This window comes from Talaromyces marneffei, chromosome 1 (assembly GCF_009556855.1).
Source record: "Talaromyces marneffei chromosome 1, complete sequence".
Lineage (NCBI taxonomy): Eukaryota > Fungi > Ascomycota > Eurotiomycetes > Eurotiales > Trichocomaceae > Talaromyces > Talaromyces marneffei.
Window position 1 is genome coordinate 6,175,090 of NC_072348.1, and position 17,926 is coordinate 6,193,015.

The window sequence follows — 17,926 nt, forward strand, 5'->3', positions numbered from 1 at the left end:
TGATATTAACATTATCTAAACTCCCATATAGTCTTAATCATCACCTAATCATCACACTTTGGTCATCTCGTTCATTCATTACGAACTGTTCACCACTTTCCGATTAGCAGCCGCTTGCATGCGTCGCATTGCCTCACGGTGAAGATCCTGCATATCGCCCCGGCGCATCCGCTCAGCGATCGAATTATGCAGATTCTCAGATACTTGTAGACGTCGGTGTCTTGCCATTTGCCCTTTTCGTTGTTGTTCCATCAATTCATTTTGAGCGTGATCGACGTCCAATAACGGCTTGTGCTTGGACAAGTCTTCTTGAAGTGATTCGTGCCATGCAGCCATAGTAACTACTTTGGGTTTACTGGATTCTCGCGATTCTCGTGACAACCGAGCACCAATCAATGGAGGCCTATCGACTGGTGATTTTCGTGCGCCTGTATCCATAGCCAGTATAGGTGATATGGCTCTTTGCTGCAATATGGCGCGTCGCCGTGCTAAAGGCATATCGTCCTCTTCAACCATGCTCAATTGACTTTCCGGACGTGGTCGGTATCCTTCTTCAAGTGACAGTCTCGATTTATTTCTTGGGGTCCAGGTGTCTTGCATCAATGATGCCGACGAAAGGCGTGCCTGAATCAGCCTCTCCCGTTGGGCCATCAAAGAGTATGATTCTTCTGCAGTGCCTTGGCTATGAATAGAGTTTCGAGCTGGATTTTGTGGCATAGCCTGCGCTGCCGCTGTTGTGCTCAGTAATGGACTAGAGACACTACGCAGGCCATTTGGTATCTTCCTCGAAGGAGTTGAGTGACTAGCAACAGGGAGAGTAAGGGCCGATTCTGAGGTCACCGCTTCCCGAGGGAATGTAGTTGGCAGTGTCTTTACATTCACTGGCTGCTCGTAAACTGATTGCCTTGGACTGGCATCACGAGCCGACTGTCCGGAGATGCTTGACGTTGATAGCTGAACAGTGTTATATACGACTTTCTCCGGAAAATGCAACGCTCGCTTTTCAATCACAGGTGGCGGTGATGCAGTCAGCGCTGTTTGTTCCAGTTCCTCCACGTTCAACGGGGCGGCCACTTCTATAATGTCAAGCGATATCGGACGCGCCGTGTCTACGATATTCTCAAGTGGCTCGGGTTCAGGGACGTCTGCATGAGACAGATGTTTCGCCCATTCATTAGTCCGATATGACATGATAATCGGAGAAAAATGACTGGGGATTCTCTTGACAATATCAGGTGTAAGATCCTCCTTCTTACCAGAGCTAGATTTTGATTTCGGAATTGACAACGGAGCAATGGACTTTTCGGCTTTCGCTTCATTTCTTGTGCTATGCGTAGCTCTTGAAGTAGAATCTGCCATCTGGACCAAATAAGGAGCTTTGACGATTGAAAGGGCACATGTGGTGCCGTCAACAGTATAACGGCGTTTTTCAGCCAATATACCTAAGCCGGCATCTTCTTGCCCATCCTTAGTTGATATCTGGCCTTTTATCGATGGAACAATTTCCGTTTGATTTTCGAGTCGGCCCGCACTAGATTTGGCGTCCCCTACATCCGCGGCTTCCTCAACATCGGGCAGCAATGAGCTTATGACAGTTGTTTTAGTAGAACATCCAACCTCTTGCAATGTCATGTCATTACTCTCATTGTCAGATGGGTTCGCGTCAGGCAAATCGAGGTCGTCAATTTCTATGCTTTGAGCATCTCCAAGATTCGAGCCAGTCTCACTATCTTCAATTCCTTTAACTGCGTATGTCGAGCTGGCCGGAGGAACAGGAACAAGCATCTCATCCGACTCTGATTGTAGGTGACTCCTTCTCTTGGTTGGGCTCTTTCTATGTGATAGGCGTCTGAGTAGAGACACTGCTGATAGTCTTTTGGATGTGACGACGGAAACTGTGTCAATATCATCAATGATAACTTGAATAGAATGCCCGTTGCCATCGCCAGTAACTGGTATACTTCCAGCATTTGGGACTCGGAAAGGAAGAGGTGTCACAGGCGGAGGTGGTGGCGCTGATAGGACCGGTTCATTGTTGTTGATCGGCTTGGGTTTATTTAAAGTGACACCCTCTTCTTCCAGATTATGTGGCTCTTCAATTCGATCTTCGTCAGCGTGATCCTCCTTTTCCACACAATGACCATCATTTGTCTGATTTTCGTCTTCGACAATATCTTGGTCGTTTGACGTGTCATGAGGCGTAGCAGGGAGATCAACCATTTCAACCGAGTTATCAGGAGCTTCTACCAATTCTACTGGGGGTGGTTGGGTCTGAGCCTCCGAGCGAGGTGTTTGAGAGGTTGTAGGATCGCCCTTATCGCCATATATTGCTTCCCAACGGACCAAGTCATTTTCTTTCTTCTCTTCGATTGCTTGCCCCAACTCAACTTCGACTGCGTCTTTCTTTCTTTGTTCTTCCGCCAAAACCTTTTCTTGTTTCTCTCGTCTCTCTCTAGTTAGCTTCCAGAGCTTGAACTGCGATAGTAACCCTAGCAAACAGAAAACAACAGTCACAGCTAATTCAACGCGAATACCTCTAGTGACGGGGTAAGTCCATGTACCGAACGGGAAAAGATTATCATTCAACCCTAACAAGAGCCGCGGTTAGATATCTACTCGATCCAAAGAAAGCTTTTTGAACATACCCCAAATATACAGCCAAAATTCCTTCCACCCCGCTCGACTGAAGCAGTCGATTCCCAGTACGGTTATTGTGCTACCAGCAAATGCCGTCGAGACAATCAGTCCATAGGGCCTGGTATAAGAACTGAATGATAGAGCATAAAATGCAACACAGAAAACCCCGATAAAGGCACCCCGGACTTCTGAGCCGGCCAAAAGCCCGCCTTGTTTCAGCGAAAGGAGCCACATGCTAATGCAGAACCCGCCTAATAAACAACCCAATCCCTCGGTCAATTCTTTGAAGATTAGAGACAATGCGCCGAATGTAAGTCCAGTTAGAAAAGCGGCAATGAAGTATGCTCCTTGTATAGCATTCGAAACCGGGGGATTCATGACATATTCTATCAAGACCTGAACATTATTTAGTGAATAACAGGTGGTGCATCAGAAGCAGTCCACTTACAGTAACCGATAGACTCGAAAGGAAAGCAGCGGATAAAAAGATGTGAAGCCTACTCCAGATAAGCATATACCCAATATTGGGTTATGTATTGACATACCACTGGTTCTTGATACCAACGATATTATATGCCAGGCCTGTTATCATCAATACCACTCCGGTGATGCCTATTGAGGGAGTGATTGTAGGCTGAATAGGCAGTGCATTCACGTCTAAGGTCCCTGATCTAGTTAGTTATGGTTGCAGAATTTCATACTTCTGTGAAATTGACTAACCATTGATTATATTCGGCGGCATAGGCGGCAATGTTGGTTGAGGATTTGATATATCAGTATGGATATCTAACATAGTCGTGGTGGCCGTCATAGAGACATTCGGCAGATCTGTATTAGAAGGACCTGCTGTTGATGTAATAGAACCGGCTGTCTGCGTTGCGGGTTGCGCATTTTGTAAGCTTGATGTAGTGGGAGCATCTTGCCTGCGGTGAAAAGCGGCGTCTGCAGCAAGCCCCAAGAGGATAAAAAGACAGATGCTAAAAACACGATAATAATGCATAGTGCAAGACACAATCGGGTATTGTTGGAGGGAGACGGTTTGCACGCGTCTAGATTGTTGATAGTAAACTCATAAGCTTGTCCTCAAGACAAAATATATGAAGAAGCAGAGCGTTGTCCATATGGCGTGTTCGTTGAAGCTGTATCCTAGGATAAGGAGAAACAGCTCTGCATACTACACCATTCAAAAGCTCGCGATAAATTCGACAGGAACGAGATTGACCGACATCTAAGGCTTATACACTGCAATGATTTGGTACATGATACTAGTCATTATGTCCTGCATGGAATCAGAGTCCAGCTCAGCCATGGCGTTTTCGGTAGTTGGTCATGGATTAGTCTCTGAGATGATTCGGCCAGGAGGGGCAGATATATCCGATCTCAAGCAAGGAGAGAAAAGGTCTAAATACATGACGTGTAGGACCAGGAGATAACTGCCCATCAGCGCTTGGTATTTGTCACTGGTTCTAGGTCAGGCAAAAGGCAATCTGCCCTTCTGGAAACAAGGAGCATGATCTATGGCCGGCGGAGTGCCTAAACTCGGCGATCGAATGATGCAGCAAGAACTGTATGATTGCATCCTGGTGAGAGGTAGCAGGCCGTGTGGTCGGTGAAGGGATTGGCTGCATCAATAATGTGATCAGTCCCAATTGAAATGAACTAATCAAGCACACCAGTCAACTCGGCTCTACCAAGGACCACAGGAGAAAATTGAGGCGCCATTTCCCAATTCACTCAGAGGGCAAAGGCAAGAAGATACTTGTCACATCACGAGTCAGGTCGATGACTTTCGAGTTAGTCCAGACTGGGTCAGGCTATTGGACACGGTATGATTTCGGAGGATGATAGCACTGAGCAGTGAGCACTGAGATCTCTTGAAAGGATTGGGTACTGGGTAAAAGAAAGACATGAGGTTGAGCCTCGAGGCAAGAGCGTTCCTGACTAGTGCCTTGGTGCCTGAGGAACAAGTCAAGGCTAGGTCTTTCCTGGCTTGTAGGTTCAGATGTCTACGAATTGGTTCAACGTAACGATGAATGAGAATCCATTCCTGTCCTACTTTTCTGTTCTCATACCTGTTCCATATAGGCACTATATAATCAGTGTCGAGCAATCAATATGCTTGAAGGATTTGAGTTGCTCTTCGGAGCGCATGCGTGCTGTCAGTTGGCAGTGTATTGGACGGCATTTGATTTCCGTTCTCGGTTTTGAAATGTCATTACAATCCAAATGCACTGCAATGCACAGCCGTCACTCCGATTAATCAATCATGGCAGTAAGGGTGCACCCTCGGCGACACAGCTCTGGACAGGAAGAAGATCCACGGGAACAGCCAATCACATCACGTGACGCGACTGGACGTTCGCGTTATCGACGCGGCCATTCCGCCCAAAGCGGTAAGATGGGAACACCTCCTTAAAGTCGTGACTGCATCAAGAGTCCACGATCATTCTGCCAATCAGCCCAACAACAAGAACTTTGAATCAGGCAAATACGTGTTCAACAACACCCCACGAGTACCTCTCACAACAACATGCAGGCCATCCGATCCTCTCTCCGCGCCCGCGCCGCCGTTGCATCTGCTCGACCCTTCAGCACAACTCCCTTCCGCTCCATCGCACGCATCATCGTCACCGGTCGTTTAGGTTCTGAGCCTGAGCTCTCGGCCACTTCCACGGGTCAAGATGTCGTCAAGTACGTTGTCGGAACTTCATATGGTCCCAAGGACAACCGTCAGACGAGCTGGTTCCGTATTTCGAGCTTCCAGCCCGAGGGTCCCAGCCGCGACCATCTCTTGAGTCTTCAGAAGGGGTGAGTTATACCTTTGTCATCCGAAGCGCAGAGTCATGTATGTTAACCAGTCCTGGCGTTTGATATACAGGACCCTAGTCTACGTCGAAGGCGATGCTAGTCTGCGTCTCTACGAAGACGCCGAGGGGAGGAAACAGTCCAGCTTGAACATTGTGCAACGTTCGTCAATCCACCCTCCATTGACTTGTCAGTACTAAACACATAGCTGACTGTGCCACATTTACAGGAACACTTGAAGTCCTCAAGCGCCCCTCTACCAGCAATGATGCCGGCAGTGAGGGAACTCAGTAAAGTCGATACTTCCAACCGAACAGCGATCATGGCGATATTATAGCTTTACGATATAATGGCCGAATTTTGACATACGTATCCACCACACAACCGTTCTGTGGAGAAGATAGTTTTTTTTTTGAAACCTCAAGACCCAAAGATGCAACTTCTATCTATGTGTTATTCATATCGATACCTGTTCCTTTTGTACGAAGTAGTTGAACAAGACGTTGACGTGTGTTATAGTTATACCCTTTGAAATTTTTGTGTATTTGCTTGGAGATAGACAGTCTACGGTGGCTTGGTGGTGTATATGACTAATCTCTTCTCTTTGATTCTCTCCTAGATTCATGTACGTTGATAAAGGTGGTATATTGACTAGGAGTGTTGAGTCCTGATTTCAATCCCATTGGAATGACTATAGCAAAGATAACCACCTAGGTATCATAAATCAATGTCTATGAAAGCGATGACGAAACGATTAAACGCGTTTACATAATCGTACGTGATGCTTGAAAAATGAAGAAATAATTAGAGGAGGGCATAGGACTAAACATTACAGTCGTTGTTCGGATGTATCCTACTATCAAGGACACACTCTCGGGCAGGTGGTTCTATCTCAATGCTTGTGCCTTTATACAATCCATCGAAGCCTCCTAACATGAGAGTATCTGCATGCGATGACCCGAGAGTTGTGACATTTGTTTCTTTGCTTCTATAACACAGTCAATATTTCTCAGCATAAGCATGATGACAAACATATACGTACGCTTGTCTCAACCCCAACCAACTATAACTCTTGGACGGCAACGAGTTAGACCAATGACCACCCTTGTTGTTCTCATCAGATGACGAAGAAGAGACAGGTGTAGACTTCCGGCTCAAGAAAGATACCGAGAACCTTTTGAGGCCAACAAGATTGAAGAAGTTGCTGTACATTTTCGCCGCATCTTGTCCCAATCCAAAAAAGATAAATATCAGCACACTGAAAGCAGGCGAAATCCAACGATCGAATTTCAATTCTCCATTGGTTGGAACTTTTATGATTTGCGAAAGGCTCGGGCCATGTGTTGCTCTCCAGGAGTAAGGGTGGAGAGGCAATAATCCTATGGCGTTGGTGTAGAAAATATAAATTTGTAACGGTAAGATGACTATGATCATGAGCGAGGAAAGGCCGAAGAGTCGGATGAAGCGTTGTTTGGTAATATTGCTTTGAGATGCACCCAGTATCGCGGAGAATTCGGATGTGTATCTGATCAGGCGGACAATGATGAGGACTATAAAAAATCAGCTCTGTCACGAATCTAAAAGCCATACCAAAGACAGGAACTTACTGCAATACCCAGCTGCAGCCATGCAGAGGATCGGGGCACACATCAAGAACACGTAGCTAGGCCAGCTCTCGTCCGTACCGGGATTGCAACCAGCAACAGCAAAGATATAGTACCGAGTTCCTTGGATACAGAAATGCGCTACCATAGAAAGTACCGGAAACCCGATGCAGAAAACCACATCGACAGCCTTATTGCGCAGCCGTTCGCCTCGACTCGGAATCAAAGCAGAATTGTTCACATCCATGACCAGAGCAAGACTGCGGAATATACACAGCAAAGCACCCGGCATACCGGCTTGAATTGCAATGCTAAGCTTGACTTGAATATCACAAAATACCACGCCGTCCCACCAGGAGTCGATATCGTCAGTAGGCCAGATGAGGGCATTCAGAGCGTTAATAAGGTCACCGTACATAGCATAGGCGACGAGAAAGGAAGCGCCCCAGTTGCGATGTGATGCGTGCCATATCAGCGGCGGAATACACAATGTTAGGCACAGGAATGAAAGCGCAGGAGCAACGATTGCTTGCGTAGATCTATGGTAGGAGTCCATGATCTCAACTTTGTATGGTGCTGTTCCTTGCTTAGAGAAGATGATGCGTTGAGATGATGCGTCAGTGGTGCTAGCCGGATCGCAAGATTTGTAGGCTGAAATCATCTCTTGAAGCAACATCTCAAAGATTATCCCAGGAAGGAGAAAGAGCAGATATCCTCTTTTCTCGTAGGAAACCGAGGAGGCAACACGGCAGCAATGTATTGCATTTGGACCAGTCAATTCTGCATGAATAAATATTTGGCTCAAAAATTGCAGAAGTAGATCTCTCTTTTTTTATTGATTAATATTTGCTCAAGACCGGTGGTTTGGCAGGCTGGCATGTATTATTATAGACCAACAGATGCGTGTGACTTTGCCCTTTCGGGGTATCAATAGGACCTACTATGTGGGGACTCAATAGTTGAAATAACCATCTGTCTGACGATGATTCGTATCTAAAGCCAACAGACTATTGGTATCAATCCTAAATAAATGTTGTCCGTTGGGCGAGGCAAACTAGCTTGTGTAATTCACATTCTACTCTGTAGACTTTCACTCCAGAATTCAACATCCTCGCTTGTTTCTCATACGAGGAAGCTTTGACAGATGTTTACGCATTGGGACTCTTGCCTTCATGCCTGCAAACCTTCTCTCGCAGATTGTTAATTGTCACTGCCCATAAGCTTTATTCGCATCATCTATACGTTGCATAATAAAGACAAACAATTGCTTTTGATTGGCATGCCCGTAATAGAATCCGTCGCAGACTACTCAATAGCCTTGTTGAGTGCGCCTTTCGTCATCCATCGACCTTCAATAAGCCGGTAAAAAGGAAATAATACATACTTGAAGGCTCTGTTGACTTATTCGACCAGGACTCTTTCATAGAACCATACCAGCAGGTAGTTCTGATTGGCAAAGTGTGTAGAGTTAGGGCTATTGGAAGTTGTTTTTCTGCCTGACTTGTAAGGCATCAAGAGCATATAGAGCTATACCGTATATGTCTTAGCGGCAAAATAACAGCAGGACGTTTTGGTCTAACCATAAACATTCTAGCGCACTGATAGCTTCCCTTATCTGCCATGAATTTTTTTTGGCTTCCACGCCCGCACGTCTCACAAGACTGTTCGTCTACATCGAAGGGAAAGACTCGTTCCTACCTTCGGGTTCTCACAATCATGGCGCCAATTAAGCGCAAGGGGACCACCGGAGATGATTCCGCCACAAAAAATCAGAAGCGTGCACGAGTTAGTTCGGACGCCGCCCAACAAGCAAAGAAATCGAAGCCAGACAAGGATGCCTCCAAAGCAACCACCACCCGACAAGCAGATACAGCAGTCTCTGTTTTGCGCGAGGAGGAATCATCGTTCCCTCGTGGAGGTGGAAGTGTCTTGACTCCACTTGAGCGCAAGCAAATTCAGATTCAAGCCACTCGAGATGTTCTTTTCGAGCAGAAGCGATCCGGTAAATCGGCCGAAGCACTCGACGACGATGTTTCCGACGCCGACGTTGATATGCAAGATGAAGGCAAAAAAACTACTGCTACTACCAAAAAATCTCGAAAGTCAAAGAACAAAAAGTCTCGAGATACAGAGAAGAAGACGAAGGAAGGAGTCCGAGTTGAAGGTCTCAGCTTCAAGGTGTGTTTCTTTCATTCGTGTCGTTGCTCCCGTAATAGCACTAACACTCTTAAACAGCGTTTAACTATAGGAACTATGGTTCTCGGCCAAGTCACTAGCATCAACTCCCATGATATCGGCTTAGCACTTCCCAACAACCTGACAGGCTACGTTCCTCTGACTGCGATCTCGGAAACATTTGATAAGAAGATTGAAAAGGTCCTCAATGCGGAGGACGATGGTGATGACGTAGAATCGGAAGAAGACTCTTTGGATCCATCGGATTATTTCTATATCGGACAGTACCTTCGCGCCTACGTCACATCTACTGGAAACAGCTCTGCCGACCCTGGGGCCAATAAAAAGAAGATCGAACTTACACTTGATCCGAGACAGACAAATTCAGGCTTGGCAGAGTCCGACCTCGTTGAAGATGTAATGGTTCAGGCTTCTGTCACCAGTGTAGAAGATCACGGTTGCGTCATGGATATCGGCTTGGGAAAGAAACTCAAGGGCTTCATGGCCTCCACTGATGACTCAAACGTTAAAGAAGGTGCTGTACTTCTCTGTGTTGTCACCGGTGTCAATGCTAGTCGAACGATTTTTCAACTTTCATCCAAACTACAAGCCGCAGCATCGCCCAAGTCTGTTCTCAAATCCGCACCAACAATTCAAGCTTTCCTTCCTGGAACTGCGGCCGAAATGCTTTTGACATCGGTTACAGAGACAGGATTAGTTGGAAAGATCATGGGCCTGCTAGATGCCACGATTGATTTTGTTCACTCAGGAGCAAATTCCGGGTCTTTTGATCTCACCACAAAGTACCAACTGGGTGCAAAGATCAAGGCCAGAATCACATGTACATTTCCCGCGGCAGAACCGTTCAAAGTTGGTGCCTCTATATTGGAGAATGTATTAGATTGGAAGCGCACACTTTCTACCCAGGAGGAGGACTCCCCCTCGATTGGAACAATTCTGGACGTCAAAGTTGCAACAGTTGAGCCCGGTCTAGGTCTTTACGCCGAGTTCGGTTCTCCCAAGCACATTGGTTTCGTCCACATCTCCAGGGTTTCTGATGGGACTGTTGAGACGATATCAGCGGAACAGGGCCCATTCAAGACTGGGAGCAAACACAAAGCGCGAATTATCGGCTACAATTCTGTGGATAATCTATATTTGTTGTCTTTTGAGAAGAAAGTGATTGATCAGCCTTACATTCGACTTGAAGATGTTCCTCTAGGCGAAGTCGTCAAAGGGAAGATTGAGAAGCTGCTGATCGGCCCTGAGGGAATCGACGGCCTCATTCTTTCAATCGCTGATGGCATTACCGGTTTAGTGCCATCGATGCATTTCGCTGATACTGTTTTACAACACCCCGAAAAGAAGTTCCGCGAAGGCTTGACTGTATCTGCCCGAGTCCTATCCGTCAACTTAGATAAGCGACAGATGCGTCTTACCTTGAAAAAGAGTTTGCTTAACAGCGATTCTGCCATCTGGAAAGACTATAACGACATAGTTCCTGGTAAACAATCACCAGGAACACTGATCAACATACAACCAAATGGCGCAACTGTTCAATTCTACGGAACTGTTAGAGCTTTTCTGCCCGTCTCCGAAATGAGTGAGGCATACATCAAAGACCCATCTCAACACTTCAGAAAGGGACAAGTCGTCAATGTCCACGCAATTAGCGTGGACACTGCTGCGGAAAAGCTCGTGGTTTCTTGCAAAGACCCCTCCACGTCTTCCGAGGCTTACAGGGAGGCTTTTGGTGAAATTCGTCCAGGCGTTTTAGTTACAGGTACCGTCTTCGAAAAATCGAGCGACGATCTACTTCTGAAGCTCGACAAATACGGTGTGACAGCCCGACTTAGTGCTATACACCTTGTTGATGGTGACGCAGCGAAAGCAGCATCCGCCTTTGCTAAGGTTCGAGTTGGTCAGAAGCTATCGGATCTCTTGGTTCTCGAAGCTAAGCGAGTTCATCGGTTGATCAAAGTAACGCACAAATCAAGCCTCCGGAAGGCACTCAAGAAAAACAGCCTTCCAGCAACATTCGAAGAACTCGAAGTTGGCACGGAGATTACCGGTTTCGTCAGAGGAATTACGTCTCACGGAATATTTGTGGAGTTCCTTGGTGGACTCAATGGCCTGTTACCAAGACGTCTTGTCGATGACGAACATGCTAACAAGCCCGATTTCGGTTTATATCGATCCCAATCCTTGACTGCAACTGTTCATCAGATCGATGAGGATAACCGACGCTTCACATTGACCATGCGCCCGTTAGAGTTACCTACAGGTAGCCGACCGGAACAGTCGAAAGAAAAACCTCTTCCTGAAGATGAAAAGCTAGCAAACCCAGTCGACGAAAGCATTCATACCGCGGCCGATTTCACTATCGGAAAAGTCACAAAGGCTAGGATTGCATCTATCAAGGAGACTCAAATCAACGTTGTTCTTGCGGACAACCTGCAGGGACGTATTGACGTCTCGGAGGTTTTCGACAAGTGGGATGACATCAAAGACCGCAAACAGCCCTTACAGAAATTCCGTGTCAAGGAAATCCTTCCTGTACGTATCCTCGGATTGCACGACGCCCGCAGCCATAGGTTCCTACCGATCAGTCACCGAACCAGCAAGCATCCTGTGTATGAATTATCAGCCAAGCCTAGCTTCATATCTTCCGCTGAACCCAAGCCATTGACTCTCGAACAAGTCAAAGTTGGCTCATCCATGATTGGATTTGTCAATAATGTTGCCAACGACTATCTCTGGGTCAGCCTCTCACCCAACGTTCGTGGCCGGGTGCGAGCTATCGATCTCAGCGATGATCTATCCACCTTGGCCGATCTCGAAAGCAACTACCCGGTTGGGTCTGCTTTGAAAGTGCGTGTGACTGGTATCGATTTGGACAAGGGTCACTTGGATCTTTCCGTAAAGTCGGGATCTGCCCGAGACCTTTCATTCGACAAACTTTCCAGGGGCATGATTCTTCCTGGAAGAGTTACAAAGGTGACCGAAAAACAGATCATTATGCAGCTCAGCGATACCCTCGTCGGAGCCGTCAATCTCACAGACATGGCTGATGATTATTCCAAAATCGATACAACTATCTACAAGAAGAACGAGATCCTTCGTGCTTGCATTATTGATCTTGATAAATCGAAAAAGAAGATCTTTTTGTCTTTACGTCCGTCCAAGGTTTTGAGCTCAACATTGCCTGTGCGGGACCGTGAAATTACGTCCATGGATCAGCTAAAGCCCAACGACGTGGTTAGGGGTTTCGTTCGTCGCGTTGCCGATAATGGTCTATTTGTGACTCTGGGTCACAATGTTTCAGCTTATATCCGTATCTCAGACTTGTCTGATTCTTTCCTAAAAGAGTGGAAAGATGAATTTCAGACAGATCAGCTGGTCAAGGGTAGAATTATCCTTGTCGATTCGGAGAACAACAGGTTGCAAATGAGCTTGAAGGAATCTGTTCTTGATCCAAACTTTAAGACTCCCATTACAATTCGCGATCTGAAAGTTGGTCAGGTTGTGACTGGAAAGGTGCGAAAAGTGGAGGACTTTGGTGCGTTTATCGTCATTGATGGTTCTGCTAATGTTAGCGGTCTCTGCCATCGTAGCCAAATGGCTGAGCAGAATGTCCAGGATGCCAGGAAATTATTCGAGGCTGGGGATATTGTCAAGGCAAAGATTTTGAAGATCGATGCGAATCAAGGAAAGGTTTCTTTCGGTCTCAAGGCATCCTACTTTGGGGATGAAGAAGGCTCGGACAGCGAAGGTGGATCTGATGGAGATCTTTCAATGGACGAGGCTGGAGGTGTTGAACTTGACAGTGATGAAGATAGCGATGAGGATATGTCTGTGGGTGGTGTTGACATTGAAGACGCTAGTGAAGATGAAGATGAATCAAGTGATGACGAAGAAGATGCATCGGCAACAGTTAAAAGATCACAGAGCGACAAGGGAGGACTTGATGTTGGTGGCTTTGACTGGACAGGTGATGCCGGACTTTCAAGCACATCGAAACTTACCGATCGTCAAGCCGTTGGCGATGAGGCTTCTAACAAGAAGAAACGTATTCGCAAACCAGAGATCCAAGTTGACCAGACTGGTGATCTCGACGCTCGCGGTCCGCAGTCTGTGGCCGACTACGAACGACTCTTGCTCGGTGAACCAGACTCTTCACTCTTGTGGCTTCAGTACATGGCATTCCAGCTGGAACTCGGTGAGGTGGTCAAGGCAAGAGAAATTGGCCAACGTGCCATTCGTTCAATCAGTATCGGTCAAGATACAGAGAAGCTCAACATTTGGGTGGCACTGCTCAATCTTGAAAACACCTATGGCACGGACGACAGCCTCGAAGAAGTCTTTAAGAACGCTTGTCAATATAACGACACGCAAGAGATCTATGAGCGATTGATCAGCATTTACATTCAGTCCGGCAAGAACGAGGTATGTTGTTATGATCTTCAGTTGTTACTATTTCTCGCGGATAACTGATTACTTTTGCAATTATAGAAAGCCGATGAACTATTCAAAACAGCGCTCAAGAAGAAAGTCTATTCCGGACAAAAGTTCTTCGTCAACTACGCAACCTTCCTTTTCGATACCTTGTCCAGCCCTGACCGCGGCCGTGACCTTCTTCCACGAGCCTTGCAATCTCTACCCCCCAACACCCATGTCGACACTACCTGCAAATTCATTCAACTCGAGTTCAGGTCACCGAGCGGAGACGTCGAGAGAGGTCGCACTCTTTTCGAAGGTCTACTCTCTTCATTCCCCAAGCGTACCGATCTTTGGAACATATTGCTCGATCTGGAAATGAAACAAGGCGACGCTGACCAAGTCCGAAGTGTCTTCCAACGAGTTTTAGGTATCAGCACTGCCCCCAAGACACAATCTAAAAAGAAAGGCGCCATTCCTGCGCCTTCCTCAACAGAAGCGCAGAAGAAATTGAAACCTAAGAAGGCCCGTTTCTTCTTCAAGAAGTGGCTCGATTTCGAAGAAAAACTTGCTGCTGAAGGTGGAAATGAGAAGATGGTGGAGGAGGTCAAAGCTAGAGCAGCCGATTATGTGAACTCATTGCAGGAGTAGATTCCCTTCATGATGAAAAGTTTTTGTTTTCGCTTTTTTTTGACCTGTTTTGTCTCGGAATACAGTGGCGTTTTCATTGGATGTACATATCATTGAATTCATTTGTGAGAACCATTAGACCAAGTCATCTACGTAGTATTCTTGAATGTTGTTAAACGATAATGGTAATTCTCTATGTTATCGCACTCAATGGGCATATCTACTGCCCCCTCTTCGCAGCCATCAACCGCCTATATTCCTTAACAATACTCTTCCGCTCTTCAGCAAGCTCCTCTCTTCTTCTCAAACTTCCCGCCGCCGTGGGAATATTAGCGACATCGACTTCAGCACTACCAACGCCTCGTCGTACTCTGAAAATCTCACGTGGTTTAATCAATGACTCTGGCGGCGCTTGCACAACTTCCAGCGGATTGATAGGCTTCGCCGCTCTTTCGCGGGTATTAAGTTTCGCCCAAGGGTCATCATCGCTATCATCAACATCATCAAGGTCGTCATCATCACCCCCTTTCTTCTTCCCCTTCTTCTTTTTCTTAGGCTGGGTCTTCTTCTTCTTGATAACAATCCCAGCCTCAGCCTGCGCCTCTCTCCACATTTCTTCTAGCTCTTCGTTCTCAGCCTCCTTCAACTCCCTCTCTTCGGCTTCCTTGGCGCTAATTCGAGCTTCTTCTTCTCGCCAACCCTGTTGCAGTTTGCGCAGATGTTTCTCATGTTTCGTCATCCGCTCCTCGCGGATTTTGGGAAGATTCTCGGATGTATTTGTTCGTTGCGATTTTTTCATTGCGGACAGTGGCATTGCCTGGTCGACTCGGGCCGCGAAGTCGGATAGTTTCTCGCCGGGGAGAATTTTGAGAGCCGGTGCAGCTTCTGAAGGTTTGGCAGCGGTTGCTTGTTTGGAGCTCGTCGTTGAGGCACCATCCTTTTCGTCGCCCCGCTTGCGTTTCTTGTTCGGCTTTTTGTCGTTACCGTCATCTAGACCGGATGGTGTCTTGCCGACCTGCTGAAAGCGCATCAGGCGCGCAAAGGCGCGTGGTGTGTCATCCGCCCATTTGGATGTGCTCTTTGACTGCTTTTCGGGTCTTTTGCTGTCAGCTTTCTTTGCTGGTTTGGTTTGCTGTTTGTTTTTGTGGACTGGGAGTGGTTTTGCTATGGTGGTGGGTGGGAGGTCGTACGTCCTGTCAGGGTATGATTGTCAGCAATCTCGGTAGTTAACAAGTAATTTGATTGTATTTAAGTGTGAAGACTTACGCCTCATCTTTTTGGCGTCTTTTGTGTTTGTGAGGCATCTTGGATATGGGTAATGTGTTGGCGGTCTGGAGATGAAGTGGTTGTCGGAGAAAATTCAATTCTATGTTTCTTTCTTATCGCGATAAGGCCGGTCTTATCGTCTTACGGTATTGTGCTGATAACAATCTTCCGCAGCCTACAGTACCATCTACGAACATCAAACACCTTGTAGGTTTGTTATGACTATGTGGGTATGGCCTTCAATGATTTATAGATTGTGATGCTACTAAATATTTATATATAGACTCTTCACTGGATTCCTAATGCCAGGTACCTCATTCGAGACATCCCTGCATTATGATGTGACCAGCACGCCGTTTATCTTCTCGCTGGATATATAATAAGTTAGGTATCGAGTATATGACACAGCTTTGAATCTAATCGTAGTTCCCTTTCTAGCTAATCCACCTTCCCTAGAAATCTCTATGTCGGGAATATTCTAGTAATATCTTATTAATATTTTATAGATATGACTTGTGTTAAAAGAGTCCCAGGTACATGTTCTTAGAGCAGTCTGCAACAATTAATGAGAAGAGGGAATCATCCGATGCCCACCTGAGACGTATTTCGGGACCTCAATCAGATATCGTCTCCATCGACTAGTGGTTAAGTCATCGGTCTCATAGCGATATGATCGGTTGTAAACAACTGAGCGATCCGGAAAGCGGAGTTCGATTCTCCGTGGGGACAGATCAATTCTTCTTTTGATTTTTTGATTTTTTCTTGGCCCTCTCACGAGTAGAGTCAAATACGACTCCGTTATTGATAGAAAAGGAAGCGAACTGCCAACTTTGGATATTACTGAAATGTATAGCTAATGATTTATTTATTTCATAGAAGTGGTATAATTCCTATCTATAACACCCCCATGATCGAATAGATGGTCGCCATTGACCTATATACATGTATGCTTTATATCGGCATGTTCTTCTTTCTACAACTGTTCAGAGACAGAATAGTGCCTCCTCACCAAATTCTCGGGCAATGCTGCCTTCTTGGCGAATCATGCCCCCGAGCCATTCCCGAGCAGTTTCAAGATCCTTCGCTCCAAACTTCACCAGGACAAACCCTGCTCGAACGCGGGCAGATGTCCAAGTTACTTTATCTTGAGCTCTCGAAGGCTCTGTTGTGGACGTAGAAGACCAATTGCGGCCACCGAGGCGTGGCTGCGAGGTGAATGATTCCATGAAAAATGACCCCAACTGATCGAACATTGGACCATAAAGAATCAATGTGCCCAGCACACCATGTGGATGTGTTCTCTCCCGGACGAGCCGTAAGTTGTCCTGCTGGCTATGCGGTTGGCTGGCCGCTTCATCGTCCAGCACCAGAGCGTCGCGCAGTAATAAGCGTCGTTTCCCCATAATCTTATCTTCAGACCACACCTCATTGCGCCCTTTCCATATCTGAAAGTCCCAGTTCTCACCAAGCGAGCTTCGACCTTGTGTCACCCAGTCAAGCACACATAGACTGCTCCTCTTCATCCCTATTTGAGACCCGTCCACAGTAAACACCTGAACCTGCTCATACCGACTATCCTTGAACGGTGCCGACGGATCGACAAGATAACAGAGACCAGCCTCACTTCCGATATGAACATCCAAGGTTTGACGGCTCATATCATCATCCAATACCGGGATCTTTCCTGGGCCCCGTCCTTCTGGCGGGGTCTTGTAGATTTTGGTGCTTCCTTGAGGCGTGGTCACCACCAATCGCGCCCGAGGCTCTAATGTAATTGAGACATCGATATGATCACCAGGGAGAAGGCCACCTCCATACGTCAACAAGTATAAATGGACAGGCCTTGTAGCATCCTCCCCCGCGACAGACCCCTGAGGAGTAAAGCCTGGAATACGTGACAGAAGTTTGAGAGGATACTTGTATGTCAGAGTCGTCAGTGTTGGGATAGATGGCGGGAGTATCGAGAGCACCGCCTTGCCTTTGCCGGGACTCGCCACAGTAGATGCAAAAGGGGACTTAAAGGCCATCTTTAATTGTTTCTCCAAGAAAGACCTGACTATGTCTTTTGAGAACTCAGGAGTAGATAGAGCCTAAGGCAGAAATTCGGTGGCGCAGTTATGGCGATTGATCTGATTCCGTGCATGACTATCTGTCCGAGTCATGGCTTTTCCTCAATAGATGTAACATCCCGTGTTCATTCCATATTTCCTCTACCGTATGTTACGCAAATGGCAGCTGCTTGTGAGAGGGTACATTCGATATCTCTGTCAAACTTGTCTTGATACCAGATAACGCTAGACCATTTAGGTGCAGATGTAGGGCTAGGGCTTTCCAAGTCATATGATGTTGCAGCCTGAGGTCTTTATCGATAC

General features: G+C 46.6%; 6 protein-coding genes across 6 annotated transcripts; 2 read left to right on the forward strand and 4 right to left on the reverse strand.

Annotated features, from left to right (window-relative positions):
• Window positions 1–78: 78 nt before the first annotated feature.
• On the reverse strand, window positions 79–3,637 carry EYB26_002261 (uncharacterized protein; the record flags this gene model as incomplete). The annotated part of the gene is made up of 5 exons (XM_054261566.1): window positions 79–2,588; window positions 2,646–3,033; window positions 3,086–3,134; window positions 3,183–3,303; window positions 3,358–3,637. The coding sequence occupies 5 exons, from the start codon at window positions 3,635–3,637 to the stop codon at window positions 79–81; spliced, it is 3,348 nt and encodes a 1,115-aa protein (XP_054117541.1).
• A 1,530-nt stretch (window positions 3,638–5,167) lies between these two features.
• EYB26_002262 (uncharacterized protein) lies at window positions 5,168–5,736 on the forward strand (the record flags this gene model as incomplete). The annotated part of the gene is made up of 3 exons (XM_054261567.1): window positions 5,168–5,445; window positions 5,516–5,604; window positions 5,672–5,736. 3 exons carry the CDS (start codon window positions 5,168–5,170, stop codon window positions 5,734–5,736), a joined length of 432 nt encoding a protein of 143 aa, XP_054117542.1.
• A 528-nt stretch (window positions 5,737–6,264) lies between these two features.
• EYB26_002263 (uncharacterized protein) lies at window positions 6,265–7,707 on the reverse strand (the record flags this gene model as incomplete). Its single annotated transcript, XM_054261568.1, has 3 exons — window positions 6,265–6,430; window positions 6,485–6,992; window positions 7,050–7,707. The coding sequence occupies 3 exons, from the start codon at window positions 7,705–7,707 to the stop codon at window positions 6,265–6,267; spliced, it is 1,332 nt and encodes a 443-aa protein (XP_054117543.1).
• Window positions 7,708–8,762: 1,055 nt separating this feature from the next.
• Window positions 8,763–14,309, forward strand: EYB26_002264 (uncharacterized protein; the record flags this gene model as incomplete). Its single annotated transcript, XM_054261569.1, has 3 exons — window positions 8,763–9,224; window positions 9,282–13,667; window positions 13,734–14,309. The coding sequence occupies 3 exons, from the start codon at window positions 8,763–8,765 to the stop codon at window positions 14,307–14,309; spliced, it is 5,424 nt and encodes a 1,807-aa protein (XP_054117544.1).
• Window positions 14,310–14,508: 199 nt separating this feature from the next.
• Window positions 14,509–15,592, reverse strand: EYB26_002265 (uncharacterized protein; the record flags this gene model as incomplete). The annotated part of the gene is made up of 2 exons (XM_054261570.1): window positions 14,509–15,481; window positions 15,555–15,592. The coding sequence occupies 2 exons, from the start codon at window positions 15,590–15,592 to the stop codon at window positions 14,509–14,511; spliced, it is 1,011 nt and encodes a 336-aa protein (XP_054117545.1).
• A 945-nt stretch (window positions 15,593–16,537) lies between these two features.
• Window positions 16,538–17,581, reverse strand: EYB26_002266 (uncharacterized protein; the record flags this gene model as incomplete). Its single annotated transcript, XM_054261571.1, has 1 exon — window positions 16,538–17,581. One exon carries the CDS (start codon window positions 17,579–17,581, stop codon window positions 16,538–16,540), a length of 1,044 nt encoding a protein of 347 aa, XP_054117546.1.
• Window positions 17,582–17,926: the final 345 nt, after the last annotated feature.